We start from the raw sequence: 21,530 nt of genomic DNA on the forward strand, positions 1-21,530 counted from the left end.
ACATAAGTAGGTGAAATATTGATTTATTACAATTATACCATGTCCCAAATCTTATGTGCTAGTGTTGCTTGATTTACTTTTAGCATTTACCATTAATATATCTGAGCCTTTGTAAATATATATAGCAAGTCTGATCGGCATCAGAAGAAATTTCCATCACAGTACTCAAATCTTCACACTCTTACAGCACCAGTCTTTACAACTTACTCAGAACACAAATACCAACCTGTGTTTTCCCAAGCAGCCTGTAAGCCTGCTGAACCTTTGTATAATGATTGATATCAAAGTTCTTACATATCTTCGAGAGTGCTACATCCAATTGTTCCTATGTAAAGGAAGGCAAAACAACATGTTAAACATCAAGCTGAGTCGAACAACAACAAATGAGGAAAATAAGTGTATTTAACTGGTGATAACTATGCATGTAAAACAGACAACACTGGACTACTTTCAGGTGCTAGAATGCCAAATGCATCGCTTCAATCTGAAATTTCTGCCAGGCAAATGGCTCCACCGTTTCCAAAACCAGTTACAAACAAGAAGTACATTACTTTGTAAAGATTTAGGAACCCAATATGGGGGAGTTGGGATTTCTAACTTGGTCTGCTACCCCTTCTAAGAAACACCTAGTACTGAAAAAAAAAAAAGAAAAAAAAAAAGTTTCATAAGCATTTCAGCTCAGACAATACAATTATAGACTTCTTATTCTTGAATTGCAACCTATTACACAGATTTAATATCTTCTGACTTCAAAGTTCTTATCAATTAAGGGTACTACAATGTAGTTTACTCTTGCAAAGAGAAACCACAGGATTCTTTACTTCCTATATACTTTTATACATTCAACTCATCTTCTTAGTCATATCTGCCCCAGCTATTCAGGTCTTATTTGCTATGGCTTAATACTGGCCCTACACATCAGCTTCCAGTTCACTGACCTCAAAAGTTTCCAGTGGAACTCATTTCTCAAGTAGCTTATCCAAACCTACTATTGGTATGCTGCTCATGGTTACTTTTCACAACTTTTTAGGACTAAATTCACAGCAGTAAATTACCGTGCATCTTTATCACACACGGAGCATATCTTTGCTCTAGTACCTCACATATTTTATTGGATTGCTTTATCACTTAATGTAGGCACAATTAGCAAGCTAGGCTCATAAACGTGATACCATATTATACAGCATATGCATATTTCAGCACAAATATGCATATGCATATATGCACATATATGCATATTTCAGCATAAAAGGCTACAGGAATAGCAATGACTATAGCAATCCAATCACCACACTTGAAAAAACATGCACATTCAGCAATCGCTAAAGGCAGTGCATTAGAAATATCTAATGCTAAATAAGCTAATATCTAGAGGTTAGCTACTAATATGTACTAAACCAACATATTCATTCTTACCTCTATTTGTTCCAAAGTATCTTGCAGTTTTGAATTCAACTCGCTATTAATGAAAGAAAAAATACTGTTTGAAATCAAACTCCTGATCATACCAACAGTGCAGTACTTTTAACACTTCAAATAAAATTATCTGTTACAGAGACACATTTTCCTTGCTTTATAACACAACAGTGTCTGTTTGTCTGCTGGGATTTATCAGAGTATTCAAAGATATTTCCAAACCCACAGAAACTTGTGCTCTACACGTTTCAATTCAGCCCTCCGGTATCTAGCAAGATAACCAAAAAGATCAAGGCTGTCAAATCTTCGCAATCTGTGGTATAATAAATTTCTCTCACTGTCAGGAATCCTTTATACAGACACTAAAGCAAAAGTGTTTATTTAAATTTCAAAGAAAAAGTCAGAACCTGAGCTTATGTAACTGTCAGCAAATCTCTTTAAGACCATCAGTTCACCTGTCTGAGCTGAATGTGGTACAGAAAGATTAACTAAAACAGCTACCATAAGACAATCCATTTTGGACAAGGCAAAACTGTTCCCATCCAAAAATTCACTTCTAAATTTTTGGAATGCCAGCTGAAAAAAATAAGACACAAAAAGCAGTGAACATGTTTTTGTTTGGGAGCTTCAAGAAATAGGCAGGATATCCTCTCCAGCACAGAAAGCACAGAGTTTTGATGGGATAATCACCTTACCTAACTTAAGGCAACTCACTTCTATGCTCTGTATCTTTTCCTAATGGCCACATTAACTATCAAAAGATTCTAGCTTCCTTACCTAGTTCTCTCCCCTTACATGATATGCCTCCATTTTTACTTGTTAGATAACCTGGAAAGAACACCTTCCAAAGAAAGGTTTAAATAAGAATAAATAAATAAATGAAATACACGAAAAGGTCAGCATTAAACACTAAAAATCAAGTAGCCAATCATTCCTTGTTGTTTATCCTTAAGTAACAAGCTTCCAAAAAGAAAAGCCTTCACAACAATTTTACATTATATTCTGCTGGAGTTTAGGAACACTTACTACACTCTAGCTCTTTTACCTAGCAAAAAGAGATTAGAACAAGTGTAAGAACCCTGCTTTTTGCACAGAAAGACTCCTGCTTTAGAACTAGGTACAGGACAGACCCCCAGTGTACAAAAATCTAGTTGTTTTACATGCTGACAGCAGAAAGTGCTGATGTCAATAAATGCAGTTTAAAGCACAGGTAGTCAGAACAAATTAAGCAGCTGTTCTGGTTTAGTCCTACGAAAAATTCACAAAGCCCCTAACAGTAGAAGGCATCACATAAACACAAGACTGATCCCTTTCAAATAAATGTCCTGAGCATGTTGCTGCTAATCCCCAGCACTTATCTATCTGTATCTTTGATGAGGCAACTTACATGCTCATACACAGAGAACTTGTTCCACTAGTGCATTATAGGGTCGAAAAACTTCTTGGACTCTTGAAACCAATTGCCACTTGTTGCAGTTGTCCACATCTGACTAATTTCAGCTGTATACCAGCACAGATCTTCATAAAAACTCATTCCTTATTTCCACTATACCACAATCCTAATGTGAGGTAAGACACCATTTGCAAACATCTGCCAAAGCAGGACGTTTGGGCACATGAGAAGCCTAAATGTCACAAATCTCAGCAAACATCCAAAGATCTGAACCACTTTGGAATGATGTATGTCTCCTTTCTTTTTGGAAAGAAATACGGGTAGGAATGCTAAAGATCCAGTTCTAAATGAAATGCAATCAAGGCAAAACCACCTCCTGTTTCTTACCAATACCACTTAGTGCAAACTGTAACAGCGCTGTCTTTCCATTCAAGCTCAATCACTAACTTTAAATACACACATTCATAGTTTATTTATTCAACTAAATATAGACACAAGTGTTTGCAAGAATACATCCTACATCTATGTTGGCAATTTCAGAAAAGCAGTTGCAATTCCAAGATTCCAGTAGAAATCTAACTTTGATCAAGTACTGAACGGAAAGTACACAAATGCAGAGTCCAAGCTAAAAGCTTACATATTTTCTATGCCACAATTATTAACCTCAGATACAATGGCTACATGATTACTATGAAAGCCCTACTATGATAATAAAGACTTTCTGAATGAAATGAATCCTGAATTAGAACTTGCATTAACAGTGTTTTTTGCATCCTCATTCACACAAATCAGATTCAGCGCATTTCTAGCACATTATCATCTACTGGGACATAATGGAATGTTTAGATACAAAAGCAATAGGTAGAGTGGCCCTATTATCTGACAGTCAATTTTTCTAAGTGTTTTTCAAGGGAGTCTACTCCCACTGAAACTCATCAACAAGCAGAAAACAGAAGACTTTGACTTATATTTTTAAATAAAAATTGCATCTAGTAATGTTAGCAAATGTTGACTGAATAGTCAACTTATATCCACAAGCTTTGTAAACAGGAAGGAGTTTTTTAAAAATAAAGAACATGGAGAGGCTTATTTCTGGGCAGAATTTCCAACCTCATACAATTTTTTCATCTCTAAATTCTTGGAACCGTAGAATCACAGAATGGTTTGAGTTGGAAAGGACCTTTAAGATCATCTAGTCCCAACTCTGAGCTGTAGGTAGGGACACCTCCCTACCTCCCTTTGAGCAGGTTGCTCAAAGCCCAATTCAGGCTGGCTTTGAACAACCACACCTCAAAAAACATCACAGCTCAAAAGCAGACCTAAACTAAAATCAATCATTATGGGTAATTACTCTGAAGTTGCAACAAATCATAAATTTATAGAACAGCCAATTATTTTTTCTGTTTCATTAAAAACAAAAAGGAAGTATTTATAAACTAGAAACTGTAGACATACTGATTAGTTTCAGTTCTGAAAGCAATTCCTCCTCTATGGCACAAAGCTGTACATTAGCTAATTTCATCACCAAGACTCACTGTAAGTTGCCCATCCAAAATCATCTTACTGAAGGTTAATTAATTCCAGATTATAAACTTCCTAATTAAAAATTATCCTGCAAACTGCAGCACAGTCATAACTCAGTCTTAGCCAAAACTTTACTTGCCAACATTCTGAAACAGTTAGAAAACAGTGACACAGACCAGGCAGAGGTTATATAGTGTTAGTAGGGGTTTGTTAGTAGTGGTATGGGGGAACAGCACCCACTGAGTGTCTTCATACTTTTATAAATCCTCCAACTTTACTTTTCTAAGAAGAAAATTAAGTTTAAGTCAAAATTGCTTTAAAGAATGAGAAATAATCATCACTGCCTTGTATCATTTACACATATTATCCAGAAGGTGAGATCAGCAGTGTCACCTCACCTTATACAACTGTAGTGTTTGAAAGTGCTGGCAGCTTTCTGGCATTCCAAACACAGTTGAATAGCTCCTGGATAGTCCTCTTCCTTGGGATAAAATGGAACAGAAAGCTAATTTGGCTTCGGAAGCAAATATCACAACACTCATTCTTCCTTAAAAGCTCACGTATAAACATAAAGACCAAAATATTTCACCTCTTACATTTGTATAGTATGAAGTTATAAGAAATTATTGAGGGTCTACTGTAGAAATTAACATGCAAGCCATTCAGAATTATAAGCAGGCAATATCAGGTGTTAGCAACATTTAAAAATACTGCACATCTCGTGTTCTTATGCAAATGACTTGCTTTTTACCTACAGATTCAAGAAAATGTATGAGAAAGATCTCACTAAAAACAACAATTTTCCATTTAATTTTCGAACCTTAGTTAATACAACACAATCCATTTATGAGCAGGGGAAGAAGTAAATTCAAGCACTGTTAGGCTGCAGCCTACAAAACCAACGAAGACTTATGGGAGACACTCCAGTATTATGCAAAACAAACATTTTCTATTTAATTTGATACATTCAATAAGTAATGAAAAATGAATTGTAGCCAACTGGTTCACAACAGAAGACCCTAGGACAAACAAAGCATACTTTGAGGGAAGGGAAAAAAATGTTCCCCTAATTTATAAGAAGAATATCCAATCAAATCAAGCAAGAAGAATATGATAATACAAAACAAAGCTACACACACAAGAATGTACAACCGCAAGTTCTTGCCAACAGTGTCTTGGCTGTAAATACTGGTTTTGTATTCTATTAGAGTCTTGGAGGAAGTAAAATCCCCTTCAATTTCTAAAGCTTTCCCGTTTTTTTCCCAATTATATCCATATCGTTATGTGCTTCAGAGAATTCAAATGCAAACCTGTTACTGAGTATTCAGATTCAGTGATTGAAGATCAAAAGCACAAGGGCAATTTATATTCAGCTATTACCATAAAGGAATTTCTGAAATGAAACTACTTTAGCAGCAGCATTATAATGTAGATCAAGTTTTGCTATTTAAAAAAAAAAAAAAAAAAAAAAAAAAAAAAAGCTAAGAATTAATATATCTTGCTTGGTAAAGAGTAACAAAGTGAGAGACAACGTATGTTACCCAAGATGGGATTTAAGAATCTCAAGACTAAAAATGAATAAGATTCCATCTCTAAATTGCGTAACTAGGGATTATCACAGTGATGTTCCATCTGATCTGACATCAGATATAAATATTCAGCAATCTACAAGTCAAAATTCTTACATGATATTATTAAAATACAGCCATCAGTAAACTTGTTAAGCTCTCATACAACTTAAAAACCTAAAGACAAGATCTTATTTTCACCCTGCACATTATCTCTTACATTTTGGATAGCATACATACATTTTATCAGTAGAATCTTTAGTGCCACAGCCTATGGACTAAACGATTTATATAACTCACTATTAAAACGTTAAGCCACTAAATAAAAAGAAATACACTATTCCACCACAAAGCCCCATCATATACTGTTCATAAGATAAAGGAAGAAGGGATAAAATTAAGAGGACTAAGAGATGATTTAGAATAGCTACAAGATATAGTAGTCTGCAGAGACCTACCTCCAGCATCTCACTTAAACGCACATCAGTTCTTTGCTGAAAAGAAAAAAGAAAATACTGATAACTACAAAGGAATGTACAAAAAATATTCTGCTATTAATTGGCAAAAAAAAAAAAAAAAACCCTGCATATACCAGTGTTTTTATTGTCCTCAGAGACTTCAATAGTCCAATAAGCAACTGTCTTTTCCTTTGGTTTGCAAGAAGTCCCAAACTGGTTTGTGTGAAGCCTTCCTTTGCAATATTCAGGTGTCTGTGTAAATTAACAACAAAATATTGTTGTAACAACAAAAAAACAATAAATTCCAGTGATACATAAAGCAAGGCTTATTTTAAATAAATGCTACCACATACATCACCATAAGTGCAACAAAATATGTACGAAGTAACAGTCGGCACTGTTAGGGAAATGCTGAAATTGAGGTAATATCAACAGATTAGTAAGAAGACATGTTATCCCTTCAGCAGAATTTGCCTGTGGATCAGTGGTGCATCTCCAAAGGTATCTGCTTAAACAGAACCCCCCTTACAGCAAAAGATGCAAGACAGAAAGCAACTGGTATTTGTTTTAGTATTTTGAACTACTATTGCCAATTCCATTCAGCACATGCACTAGAAACATTAATAGTAAGCAACCTCCTGGATTTATAAGTGTCTTCTTAAATCCCCTTTTCCCTCTCAGTTTCTGCTATTAAGCAAGATACCTTCTTCCATCTGCACAAATAACAGCTGCTAACTGAAGGCCATTCTGCAACGATGTAACACGTTCCAGTTCCTACAAAGAGACAACAGGTGAAACAAGCATACAAGTTGTGCTACAAACCAGCAACAACTAGCAACTAGTATCTTTATCTATTTGACAGGACTAGAGGGAAAGGCCTTAAGCTGCACCAGCAGAGGTTCAGGTTAGATATTTGGAAAAATTCCTTCTTCAAAAGAATGGTGAGGCACTGGAATGGGCTGCCCAGAGAGGTGGTGGAGTCATCATCCCTGAAGGTGTTCAAGAAACATTTACATGTTGTGCTGAGGAGTTTAGTGGGGAAATATTTGTGGCAGGGGGACAGTTGGACTGGATGGCCTTGGAGGTCTTTTCCAATCTTGGTGATGCCATGATTCTATCTTGAGATATTATAATAGCAATTTAGATTTAATTTATATATTACTTATTTCATCATGTTATATTTGCTTAGAGCGAGAATGTAACATTAAACAAACAAACATTAAAGCAAATTCTTTAAAAATGTAATTCTTTGAAGAAATACACTTGAAATATACTTTCATTGCAGTGAGAACTTCTACAGTTACATACTTTACATTCAGCATAGGAGACTTTATATAAAATGAATAGAATGCACCACACCAAAGCAATCAGGGAAATAAGCACATGAATTCATTTGCATTAAGATGCCAGAAGTCCAATCTTCCCTTCTACAAGGTTCTGTAAAATTTTTCACCTGAACATAGCTGGAGAGGTACAAGGAACCAATGCAGCCTAATGGTCCATGGAAAAGGAGCCTTCAGTTGAGCAGCTAGGGCTCAACACCTTTTTCCCTTATCTCAGAGACACTGGTGTTTCCTAAAGTAAGCTTCTCCTTTCGAGACAGCAACAAAACTATTATGCCTTGTGCCTGTGCCATGCCTCACACTCCATAGATGTGGCTGCTAGATCAGGACATCTATGAAAAGATGGGTGCAAACCATGACTTCCCCACACTTTCCTTTGCACAGCTGAATCAATGTGTCTACGGGGCTGATAATTACACCTTTGCTTCATCTAATAATTCATTACTGTCACTTGAGAGGGAATTGGTGTTGCCATTACCAAGTGCCCGCTGCATCACTTCATGAATCAGTGGGAAGGTGAGAGAGAGTCTCATAATGCCCACCAGAAATACTGACAAGAAAAACTCTGTGGAAACCACACAAAATAGGATTATTAACTTAATTAGGTAAATATTTGAGAAATGTTTTTAAAAGAGTTTTATTGGCACAATGGTTTTACAATCATCCCTTTGTGCATCTCACTCAGCTGTTGTTGATACAAGAATTTAAATATTACACAGTAAAAAGTAAGCAGCACATTCTCCACAATGCTGTTATGCTTAAAAGCTGTTAAAAAGTAGCTGCTAACTACAGGAGTACTAGCAATGGCTCAACAACATTATCAATTCCAGAAGCGTGCAACAACAGAAATGTATCAGCAAAGTTTGAAATCAAAACCATCTTTTTCTGCTCAACTCTACACTACTTTCTGAACACTCAGTCATTAAAGCACTACCCAGCTTCTTTCTGCAATAAAATCCCACCACACCTGTTTACCTAAAAGTGAAATAACATTACCCTTACAATTTTTCTTATTTTTCCTCCAGCTACTGCAGAAGAGGCATCCAGACTGATCCCTTCACTAGCTAACCCAGTCTCTTCTAACCCAGTACTATATTTAAGCTGCACTGAAACAAGGGCAGTATTCTAACAGTACTAAATTGTGTGGTTTACTGTTAAAAAGTGGCTGTTGCCTTACCTGAACGTATGCAGGTTGTTTTTCAAGAATCAAGTCTGCAACTTTCTTAGATACCTTAAAAACAAGAATATTACCAGTGATAAACAACAATCTCAACAAAGTAGCCACAGTAAAGTAATAGGAACAAATGGTCTCTGCTTTCTTAACATGCTAGAATAAAAAACAGAAATTATACAGAACACTACAGCTGCTTACATTCTGTTTATGCTATTTCTAGAGCATAAAATAAATTAAACTTCTACCAGGGAGATCTAAGAAAGCCACAAACATGCTTTTGTTTCTGGCAGACATAGTATTAAACAGCTTCAAACATAAAAATAAATCATCTGTATTTCTCTATATTCTTCCTAGGGACCAATGCTTCCAGAAACAAAAATAAAATTAAACCAACTCTGACTATCAGCCCCAGTGAACTTGTGGGAAAAAGAGATTAGGAGGTTCTTCTGTTTTGAATATATACATATGCAGCAGAGATTATAAATTCGTTTTACCAACACAGAGTGAGATTGGGATCTTCACAGTATAGTATTTCTGTAACAAGCTTAGAGTAGCTCCACCATGCAAGTTCCCATCCTTTGGAAGAACATCTGTACACAAACGTTTTTCAAAGGACACTGATACTATCAGCTGGCAATCTGGACAAGAGGATGCTTTCCCTCTTCCACATTAAAATGTGGTCAGGATCACCAAATGGTTTTCAACTCAGTTGCTCAATAGAAGAAATACAGCTTTGTTTTGCAGAACAGCAAAAGAACTGCTCTTTGTGGAGTAGGACTGCAGGAAAAGATTTCATCAGGCTTAAATATTTTGTCTCCTAAAGTAAAATAAATAAATAAATAAATAAATAAATTATGGATATCAGACTTAATTAAAATGAAGTCAAACACAGCTGAAAAAAAGCCTTCTAATTCAAATCATCTGTACCCAGATGCCTGCTCAAATGAAAGCTGTCACAGCGCACACATTAAAGAAGAATCGTGTGGCTTGGTATCTTCTCAGTGGAATGGAAAATTGTAATGAAAAGGAGAAACAGCAGAAAGAGAGCCTATAGTGACCCCTAAAACAAAGGCATGATCAAGATAAACAGTGCAAAAGCAGAAAGTAACAGCCAGCAAGAAGTGGAAGACCAGGGTTCTACCACAAGTAATTCACAGTCACTTGAATATTTTGTGTTCTAGAAATGTAGAAGTTTGAATCTAAATCACTATAGTAAATTCCTAAGCCAGCTACAGATTCAGCCACTGAAATGAAAAAGATACCATTTATTAATTTTCAAAAGCAGAGTTACTGTGTGATATGTCAGCAGACTTACTGAGTCCTGTAACTAATAATCTAGAAAAACACATATGAGCCACATGAGCCAAACTTACGCTCAGTTCTCTTCTATATTATTTGTCAGCTACATGTATATTCCAGTTTGCATCTCAGATATGGACATGCACTGAAAATACTTTTAGCTGCTTCTCACTGTACAAGAAGAATGGTAAGACATTGATATCAAGTATTGAGACTATTCAGCATATTCCTTTGCAGTTGCCTCTCAGCCTTGAGTGTTATCTCCTTGCAAAACTAGGTCAACCAGCAGATGTCCTCTTAGACTTTCACTCTCAAGCAGACTAAAATAAATAAGTACATCTCTTGGTGAAGATGATCATGGAATATTCATTTGCCCACTTCTCTCTAATACTTCACAAAATTTCATACCTTTTTTTCTAGGAAAAGCCTCCCTGGTACAGAGTTGTAGTGAACTGGGTCTGTTCAGCCTTGAGAAAAGAAGACTGAGAGGGGACCTGATCCAGGTCTATAAATATCTAAGGTGTGGGGGGCTGAATGGCGAGGCCAGACTGTTTTCAGTGGTGAGTGGAGACAGGACAAGGGGAAACGGCGGGAAACTGCAGCATAGGAAGTTCCGCACAAATGTGCGCAAGAACTTCTTTACAGTGAGGTGACGGAGCACTGGAACAGGCTGCCCAGGGAGGTGGTGGAGTCTCCTTCTCTGGAGATGTTCAAGACCTGCCTGGATGCCTACCTGTGCGACCTGCTGTAGGGAACCTGCTTTGGCAGGGGGGTTGGACTCGATGATCTCTGGAGGTCCCTTCCAACCCCTACAATTCTGTGATTCTGTGACAAAATAATTTTTCTATTCTGTGTTGTTAATGGTTCAGTATTTTTGTTCTGTACATTTCATTCATTTAAAGACACAAATCAGGATTAATACTGTTATTTTACTTACCAAACGCCATAGTTAGTACATTCATTTCCTATGTGATATTATTAATCTTTCAGAACAATTACTCAATTATTAATAGATAAATAAAAATAAAATTATAAAAGCCTGAAATATAACAAGTATCTGTCAGAAGCTGCAGCTCTCATTTCCACATACGTTCATTATTTCATGGTAAGTATATACAGCATTCACTAGACACCCTCACAGGCAATTAAAAAAAAAAAAAAAAAAAAAAAAAAAAAAAAAAAAAAAAAAAAGCAAATAAAAACTTAGAGAGAATACAAACTCTAAGAAAATAGATGTTTTTCAATATTTTATGTTGCTAAATATCCCTCAAAAAGAGACAGTACAACATATTAAATGCTATGCTATTTCTTCTAATACATTGCAAAACTGAACACCCTGAAAATAGTTTCTAAAGAAATCATTTTACAGTCTGATCCTAATTACAGTACTCATCACCATGATTTACTTACATTATTTTCTATGACTATGATTTACTGGTATGATTCTCCTTTATAAAAGAACACAACAACATTCAAACAACAACAACAACAACAAGCTCATTATCTAGCAGGTTTAAGAAATCAAAACACGTTCAGTTACACCTCTAGCTGCAGTCATAAACAATGTAAAAATCTGCCTGGCAGTACACCAAACAGCTTTACTTACAGCAGCTTGCTGTTGTTTTAATTTGTCTCTATATTCTTCCAGTTCTTGAAGACTAAGTACAGGAGGAAGCCTCTGTGCACAAACAACCAATAAAATTCAGTGAGAAATTAAAGTACACAAAATACACATGCAGCATTAACTAACCAAACAATTTTATTTAGGAAACTTTCTTACTGCTTCTGCAATCTAATTTGTATTCAAATTAAGAATACTGAAATCAGGTCTAAAGAATATAATAGTTACCCTCTTTTAAGCCATATATATACATACAGAAGCCTCAAGTCATTGAAATGACTTGTGTCTATTAATTCAGGCTGCTTAAAAAAAAATAGAACAGATGGTTTTTCCTCCAACTATCTGGCCTTTTTCAAAGTAGTTTGAAGTAGTGTAAAGGTCAGAACAACAGGCTTGATATTAATTCTATCACATTAAAAGAAGAAACTCCATACCAATATCATATTCTCCATACAACCGCAAGAAGATTCAGGGGCAGGGAGGGGAAACAAAACCAACCAAAACCAACAGTTTTGGATGGAAGTGCATCACTGACAGAAGCTGACTTTTGACCCTCATTTTTAGTTATATTATTGCCTTTTCTTTTACAAAAATAACTCACCTCTAATTCATACTTCACAATATCAAAGGCATCATTGGAAAAATAAACTTCTTCAATGCTATTAATTATTTCTTGCTGAGCTTGAGGATCAGTTGGTTCTTCCCATGATTCTCTGAGTTCCTCCTTCATAAAACAAAAAAAGATGACTTCCATGATGTAACATCACATCCTAGAAAGAGCAATGCTTACCAAAACAAGACTTTTTTGAAAGTTACTAACACCTTCAATACAAGGATAGCTTGTGTCAATGGCTTCTTCTTAACACATCTCAGATTTTTTGCTAGCTAGTGGGGTAGTTTAAACAGACATGCACTGAGGGCTTTTTGACAGCTAACATTCAAGATGAGCATTCTCTTCCCTCCCGTCACAATCTCATGTGGAAGGTTTTCCCAAGAATCCAGCTGCATCCATCAGTCATCACAAACTGAGGACTGAGTCTGAACCTCTCATCCTTCCGTTCTAGGGGAGGCTGCAAGAAAGAAGGGGACAGACTCTTTAGCAGGGTCTGTGGTGACAGGATGAGGGGAAATGATTTCAGACTAAAAGACGGGAGATTCAGATCTGATATAAGGAAGAAGTTTTTACAGTAAGGGTGGTGAGGCACTGACACAGGTTGCCCAGAGAGGTGGTGGATGCCCCATCTGACCCTGGAGACAGTTAAGGTAAGGCTGGAAAGGGCTCTGGTCAAGCTGTAGGTGTTCCTGCTCATTGCAGGGGAGTTAGACCAGATGGCCATTAAAGGTCTGTTCCAACTCAAATAATTTTGTGACACTGGATGTTTTAAATAATACTTGTACTCTTCCAGGGACTGTTCCCACTGAAGGATTGAAAAACCTTTACGAGAGACTCACAAGGGGAAAAAATATAAAATTCAAGACAGAACACTGATCACATTGCTTGACAAGGGAATTTAATCCTGATTAAGTGATCCAACAGACTGAAGTTTCCTATTAAGATCCAAACATACGAGCTGTTAGAGTGGGACAAGGTGCCTGTATTTCCATCACCAACAACTGGAGGGCTGACTTCACTATCTAGAGACAGCAGATTTGAGACTAATTTACTGAACAGTCACAACCATCCTTATTTTGCACATCACTCACTAACATTAATGCATACACGTTACAAGGAAAAGTGCAGTTTCAAACACAGAGCAAGATGATGCTTTTCTGCACAGAGGCAGGCACAGGGTGAGCAGCAAAGAGTTTCCTAAAGCATCACAACTAGCCACTGCTCCTCTGAAGTACTTCTCACAGGGAAATAAAATAAAAAAATAAAATATTTTTTCCTTCTGGGCTTCCTAACAGATGGCAGCTTTATGCTGTACCAACAGCTCCCTTACAAACTGCCTTAACATTTTACAGTACATTGAGTTTAATCTATAACAACTGAAATTAAGATGGGCAGCAGGGTTGGCTTAATTTGTTCACTAATGCCTTGCAAATGGAATCACCTAATTTATCACCTGGGCGAGTGGCTGCAAGTTTCAGAACGGTGGTTTGTTAAAAGGAAAAGGAAGTAAAAACAAAATCCAAGAAGTGTTTAAAACCATTTGGATTTCCAGAGCATGGGCACCCTGTCACATTGGTGACAGGGTATATCAATGCCGTAGGTAGGTCAGTGGTGACTGACAGTCCTGACAGTCCCTCCCATACATTAAGATATGAGGGATGCATGTTCTTCTGGATTTAGAGCCATTTGATTTGACAATCAGTTGGGAAGGCTGTTATTAAGACAAACATTTCAATGAAATCTAGCCAGCGACCCTTTCATCATTGCAGAATACCACATTTGTCATTATGAAAATAAAGTTAAGGTTTACGTGGCTAGAAAAGTTACCAAAAATTCACTTTATCCTTTCTCAGAAAGGTCTTTTTTTTCCTTAATTTCTTCCCAAAACACTAACTAGGAAAACATCTGTTAAATAGACAGATTTTTTCTTATTCACTCTTTCTAGAGGAACAGTACAGAAAACTACTCCCCAGGATAAGCTTAAGCTCCCATATCCATTACAATATTTGCCAGCAGACATTAGGCTGTGATAAATTGCTGCCTCCAGTCCATCATGCTCCACTAGTTTCAGACAACTGAAGGCTCAAGGCCAAACCTTTCTCTCACCACTGAAGGAAGCAAACATCCTCGGCTTGTTTGTTTGGTGATATTCATTTCTCCTTATTCCTTCAACCAGATACACAAAAAAGTTTCCAATCTACATATGAAACCCACAATCTCAGGGCCCCATTGAAGGACAGATTTCGCACTGTGGAACGAGTATTTGCACATTGTGCAGAGGCACAGAGAAAAGCTCAGTTAAATCCCTCAAGGCAGTTTTCTACCTCAGAACATTTTTTTTTTTATTACCGTTATTGAAAGATCTGCCTTCTAAAAATACTTTAAAAAAAAAAAAATCAACAGTACAAAATTCTTTACGTTTGATGTGCATTCAGAAGTTCCAAGAAGTTATCTGAATAGAAAAATATATATATATATCTATATATACACACACACACACATATATATATATATATACACACACACACATATAATACACACATACATATATTTGGGATGGAAGCAACCCTGTCACGATTATCACGCTCAGAACTTCACTGCTAAACTGAATCACATACACTGGACATCAGGAAGAGTAGCACATCAGCACAGTGGAACCAAGCACTACAGTCCAGCTGCCCAGATTAATACACACATCCACACATCCAGCAGTGGGAGCTTTCTAAACAGCCAGCTAAGATGCTATTACAAGGGCGACTCATTTTTCTGAAGTTCTGCTCAGGGATACACTTTACCTACTCAAAACACCCTCCACTTGTGGTGATGTGCAAATAGGATTTATTATTTCCTTTTTCTTTTCTTTTTTTTTTTTTGCCAGTGCTTTGGACCACGCTTTCACAGAACGACAGCTTAACCTGTCAAACACACTTCTCTGGAGGATTGCCTTCTGAGTCATACAGTGACACCTATACACAACAGGGAAAGATCGTTTTTGGACAGGGTGTGGGTGTGGAAACAAAGAACTGCGTGTCTGGCACCTTGCAAATTTGAAGAAGCCACTGCTTCTTCAAAAAGAGCGTTTATGTCCTCAAACTTCCTACAGCGTTTTGCCTTCCTGGTCTATGGAAGTTCATGGTTCTAGGAGCCCACAGCAATTGCCTGACCTGTATTTCAGAAGAATCATTCCGTTGCAGACTCATCCGTATGGCAGGTCAGGAAGTTTCAGATCACTTGCCTAGCTATTTCCCTGTGTCACACTCCCAGTCTTTTGTTCTACACTGCCTGCAACATGAAACATGAAACATTGCTAACAAAGCCTCACCGGTACAGAGCTGAAGCAAATGCCTTCTGCATTCTTGTCACAATCAACCAAAAGACTTGGGAAGCAGACATTGAGAAAAGTTTGTGATCAGGAGTGTTAATAGATACCATTTAGACAACCAAAAAAAATCTAAAAAGCTTCTAACCTAATTAGAAGCTGAAGGTGAGTGATAGCTGACGCAGCCCTACCAATAGAGCCAGGGGCCAAATCTGCTCAGTACTCATTTGGACACAGCCTTCCTACTCTCCTCATGAGTGAAAGAATACAGAATGTGCTGTCAATTATATCCCACCCTTCTGAACTCAGATAACACCTTTATTAAGAGAAAAGCTCTTCCCAAACTCCAGGATGAGCTCACCAGTGGGCCAGCATCCATCAAATAAGCAATATGTGAAAGTTATTTTTACACATATAAACAGAAGGCCACAGTGGGGATTATACTCATATCACTACAGAAAAAGCATTACAAAAAAAACTTCAAGTGTTATTTACAACCATAAGACAAAGTCAACTACTTTTTACATACCGCATATGAGCTGATTATTGTCAATATAGAAATCATGGAATTCAAAGTCACCTTGTTATTAATACACTTGAATTCAAATGTACCTCTCAACACCCTCTAACAGAATCTACTAAATAAACCTGTTAGCAGCTTAATAATAGGGAATAACAAAATAGGAGAATAACAAAATGAGAACAGCAGGGGGGTTCAAAAGTCAGTAGTGCAGTTCTGTATCATTCTTAACACGCACCATTTTCAACAAACAAAAGAATAACCACAGTTCCCCTGAGCAATCATAGATGAAGTACGGTACCTCAACCAAAAAAAAACAAAAAAAAAACCAACAATATACCTCCTCTTTCTTAGAGAAAACTTGCTTTTCAGCTCATATTTTTCTGATCTACAGATCATATCACTGACTTACACTATTTTGGATGCATTGCTCTGTGTGACAAGCTGGCAGCGTGATTCTATTTGACAAGAGAAACTTGAATAAGTCAGCTGGTGATTCACCTTCATATGATGCAAGCAGACCAAAATTCTTTCCGCATAGTTGCAGAACCCATTGGGATAGTGGTTAATGTGATCTCATACACTCATTCAATAAGGGGTATTCAATAAAAGGTCCAGGTAGCAAACCACTTCATTGGTTAGGAAAAGAAGGGGGGGAAAAAAAAAAGAAAAAGAAAAAAAACCCCACCACACACAACCCACAAAATAGAGGAATACCCTCACCACTTTCACGTGCTTATTAGGAAGCAGCTTTCATATATTAAGACCGAAAAGAATTTTGCTAGCTTTCCCCTGAGGGAACGCAACATGAGTGTATCCCTTTGCCTATCCTCTGCATTTTCCATCTAACCTTCACATGAGTTGTATCTGTGCTTTTTTTTTTTTATTTTGAATTTAAATTTGTCTTTATCTTTCAATTCCCTTTACCAAACTTGTTGACTGCTATAAAAGAGTTACTGAGAGGGATTAGCTTAATCCAGCAAAGCTGCTTTATCCTGTAGTTATTATGTAATTCTGATTTGTGACATCAGTATGTTGCTATGGCATCAAACACAAGTTCAGTTCAGAAGAAATACCCACATCCAAGGTCTCAATGACTTTCAACTTCTGTGCAGTACTGAAGCCTAATCTCCTTGATGTAATGTTATGCACACACCAAACACAAACAAATCACAAATTCCTGCTTTCAAGAACAGGTATCAGAACTTATGTCCACAGGGTAGAAGACATCTTACAGTGTCTCGTCTGATGTCTTATCATTTGAAAAGTAAAATCATACAATGAAGGTTGTAGCAAAGTGAAAGAGGCATGCCAATATAAATCCTTCCATAATTCCTCTCAAAAGGCGAGGCCTGGAACTGAAGCTGACAAACAGCTTGGGACCAAAACCAGGAATGAAAGTGATCAAAACTCAGTATTTTTACTCAACATTCAGCTGACCCTATGTTTTCTTTTTATCAGATCAACAGTGACCTGTGAAGGTGTTCCACTGAATACAGCTTTTTGAGAAAAAGAAAGTTAACTTAAATCTCTCAGAATAGTCAGAATCTGAATATTCAGAAAAAATTTTGAGTATAGTAGTTACTTCTCACCTAAAACATTTTGGAAGGAAAAAAAACAGAGACAATAGAAGACTAAAAATGTAAGTTTTATCTACAGCACACAAGATAACTTTTTAAAAGTTCCAAGTTCTAATGTTGCTGCAATACTGTCTTCTCAGGCACAAAATCCCTAATTTTCATGAGATTGTTTGCAAAACAACAAGACAGTGTTGTCATGTTACAAAGGGTTGACGGCATACAACTGCCAGAAATCTGACAGAAATTAATGAAAAAACTTGCAAATTATTGAGACGTGTTTTCCCATTGTTAGGAATACAAAGTGTAGGCTTACCAGACACAAAACATTGAACCATCACAGAACAGAAACCCAGCCAAGATACCCTACGTCTATTTTTACCTGCAGAATCAACTTGGCTAGAAAGACAGTCTGAAATTCGACGCTCACTAGTTGGCAGGAATCTGGAGTTTTGAAATCTGAGCCACAGAGACAAGGCAGTTCTTTCAACACCACTGCAATTGAATACCTCCAGTCTTTGAAATCAATACATTGACCACTGTTTAATAGAATATTATGTACCAATTTAGAGATAGTTATTAGATTTTTTAAACATAGAATAACACTGATTTTCTGGTCTGCCTCAGCACAAGCATCGTATTACAAAGTACCTACACAGAAACACGGGATTTTAATAAGACATCAACTGAGTAACTTAGTTAACTCTGTGGTTAAAGGCAAAGTCCATATTAGAGGAAAACAATAAGCATCATCCACAGCAAGTCTTGTGAATCATCTGGTCAGACCAACAGAGTATAAGAAGCAGCCAAAATGTGGGAAACAGAGAGCTCATATCTTTTAAGCAGCGAGACAAATGAAAACAAAGTCATTATTATTATAAAGTTATAACAAATACAGTAGAATATAAAGTTAGTGATGTATACTGAAGATGAAAATCACAAAATTCTGAAACAAACTTAATGGCAGCAAACCCATGAAGAGACTGAAAATCAATGAGTGACAACTCTGAAGTTCCAAGAAAGAAATTGTAAAGCATCTTCATTTTGATTTGGTGCACTGCTTTACTTTGCAATTAAATTCTTTCATACAAATATTTCAAAAGATATTCAGGATGACATAAAGATGTCAAAAAGGACAGCAGCAAAGCAGATGCTGGGCCAAAAAAAAAAACAAACTAAACCAAACCAAAACATATATTATTTAAATATAAAATGAAAAATGAAAAATGAAGTGGATGGGATCATACCTTAGTAGGAAACCGGAGGTTTTCAATAGGACTGAGGTCATGAACACTCTCCTGAGGACTTCTCAGACCCTTTAAAAGAATTTTAATCGTCAGTTAATGTTGTTTACTTTACATATCTTGCAATCAAACTGCACAACTCTTGCCTGCTGCTGATGATTATAAACCTGGAAGTCCTTTAATAAATTGCAAGAGGCTTATTCTATAAAAACTTAAATAAGACCACTGGTGTATAAATTACATTCCTCAAACAATTAGGCATTTCCAGTTTTATGCTGCAACAGTTCTCTTCAGTAACATCCACGTAGCTAAGTCCACTTACTCCTGACAACTTCTAGATGTTTAAAAAATGCAAACGTTCAAAAAGCATAATGTAATTTGTTCCCCTAGCTTAATGATTTAATGGAATCAAATAATCAAATTTAAGGTAAGTTCTACCTACTCTGTGGCATATTATTTTTGTATGATGGCATATTTCTCAATTTACCATGTAAAACTATTAGGACACATTTTACATGTGTATAACTAAACTGAAAAAGTTGCATAATTCACATTAGCTCTTTTAAATAATCATTATTCTTTCAAAAGCACATAATCACATGAATAGAATATGCGCTAGTAGACAGAAGCTACAGGAAGCATCTGTAACCAGCCAAGTATGTGTTTGCTGAATGTCCAATACATTTACAACTTTATGAGGCAATAACAAAGAGAAAGTTTCTTAGCACGCTTTTTGCTAGTTTTCGAGGCAGAAGTGAACTTGAACATTCAAGTTCCAGATATGTTTCTGACTCCAGCCTTCCTTTGAGACCCCAGGCAGTTCACAAGAGCTCTGAGATTCAGGCAGGCTTCCCTATAACCTCCCCCTATGATACTAAGCATATTGCTCGTAAGTCCCTTTCACACCTGGGGTACCAATGCTTTCTCTGAAGGCAAAGGAGCTATGACATTACTACACAAGCTTGCAGTAGAAAAGTCTTCACTTATTCTCCAAAACTGAGAGTGTATTTTACAAGTTCATCACTAGTGGTAGCCACCACACTTCACAATTTCATCCCCCTACTAAGCAAAACCTCCTCATTCTGGTTTTGAGTTTCAGATTTTCTTGGGCTTCATTTGACAACATCCTCCCTTGCCAGTTACTACCAGCAAGGGCAACTGATCACCACGGAGCTGGAGCTCGAGGCAGGTAGCAGGTAGCACAAAGCACCTGTTGCAGCTTCTTGTACTTCAATCAAAACCTCCCACAAACACCCCAAAAACTGGCAGTAAAGGAAGCTCATCTCCACCACCAGTTAAAACCTGCCCTTGCTGAATGTTGCACAGGATTTCACCCTTTCCCAAAGGCTGAGAATTGCTGAAGCTGTACCATTTTCAGCCTACAACATTCCCACGCTGGTCAGCCTTCCCACAAGTGCTCCCACGGACACAGCACCGCATCCTGTGCGGAATGCAGACAAGACAGGACCGGGACATAGAAAAGGGATCTAAATGGCTCCTGAATGAAAACAAGCCAATCAAACCAGAACCAAACAAAGCCCTCGGGACAGAGATCTGCCAAGAAAAGCTGAGGTGAGTGCATCACTCCCGGAGCAGCGTCACAGTGAGTTCCCTCGGCAGGCACAGGGCCCAGAGCGAGCTCAGGCGGAGCCCCCAGGCCCAGAGCAACGCGGACGCACGGCTACGCACCGAGCGGGCTGACAGGAGCACGACGGACAGCCTAGCCGCCCCGTGCCGCCGCACAGCTCCCCCAGCAGCTCCAAGCTCTCGCCTCCCTTCCCACCGGACACGCCGCGACCGACAGACAAAGCCACGTCGCAGCGCCGCGGCCCGGCGCCCCCAAAATCACGCTTCGAGAAAGGGACAGCCGCACCAACGCGGCTCTCCGCCGCGCCCGGCCTCGCACCGCTCACCTGCCGGGTCATCAGCGACTTGATCTTCTGCATGGCGGCCCCGAGGCGCCCCGCAGCCCCCGCGGCAGCGCTACGGCCGGGGCCGGCACGGGGAAGCCATGTTGGACGCCACCTGACCGCGCCCGCCCGTCCGCCCGCGGATCCCTGGGAGCCGTAGTCCTGGGGCGCCCGGGCGCCCTCAAACTACAAACCCCGTCGGCCCGGCGGGGGAAGGACGGAGGATGCGGAGGAAGGCGGGCCGCAGCGAGCAGGGCGGGGTGCAGCGTCAGTTCATTCCGCAGATGGGGAATTGGGTGGGAGCTGCGGGTGCCGCTTAAGGGTGCCGTTAAAGCGGGTCACCGAAAGTGCGGCTTGCCGTCAGCCCGTCGTCACACCGTGTCCTTTCGGGGATGGGGTGAATTTTCTCTCACGCCACGTGTGTCCCTCGGGGTTTTAGCACGGCGTATTTAGGCTTTGAAATCAGTTGCTAGAAGACAAAATGAGAATGCAGTTCTGCATGGCCAAAACGGGCTTGTGTCGGTACCTGGCCGAGAGCTGTGGTTCCCCAT

At 38.3% G+C, this 21,530-nt stretch overlaps 1 protein-coding gene across 5 annotated transcripts in view; it reads right to left on the reverse strand.

Moving 5' to 3' along the window:
• The window catches only part of VPS50 (VPS50 subunit of EARP/GARPII complex), a gene marked incomplete at both ends in the record, with an annotated part of 66,185 nt that extends 45,170 nt beyond the window's left edge, over window positions 1–21,015 (reverse strand). For 4 of the 5 annotated variants that reach the window (XM_079538411.1, XM_079538410.1, XM_079538409.1 and 1 more), the window contains 11 exons: window positions 227–325; window positions 1,417–1,459; window positions 4,732–4,814; window positions 6,360–6,395; window positions 6,494–6,611; window positions 7,063–7,133; window positions 8,880–8,933; window positions 11,782–11,853; window positions 12,398–12,520; window positions 19,073–19,141; window positions 20,983–21,015. In XM_079538411.1, coding sequence (XP_079394537.1) covers window positions 227–325; window positions 1,417–1,459; window positions 4,732–4,814; window positions 6,360–6,395; window positions 6,494–6,611; window positions 7,063–7,133; window positions 8,880–8,933; window positions 11,782–11,853; window positions 12,398–12,520; window positions 19,073–19,141; window positions 20,983–21,015 — 801 coding nt within the window. The remainder of the gene's footprint in view (window positions 1–226; window positions 326–1,416; window positions 1,460–4,731; window positions 4,815–6,359; window positions 6,396–6,493; window positions 6,612–7,062; window positions 7,134–8,879; window positions 8,934–11,781; window positions 11,854–12,397; window positions 12,521–19,072; window positions 19,142–20,982) is intronic. The other variant, XM_079538412.1, reaches the window with a different exon arrangement.
• Between the last annotated feature and the right edge of the window lie 515 nt (window positions 21,016–21,530).

This window comes from Tetrao urogallus, assembly GCF_951394365.1.
Source record: "Tetrao urogallus genome assembly, chromosome: 7".
In the NCBI taxonomy this organism is placed as follows: Eukaryota; Metazoa; Chordata; class Aves; order Galliformes; family Phasianidae; genus Tetrao; species Tetrao urogallus.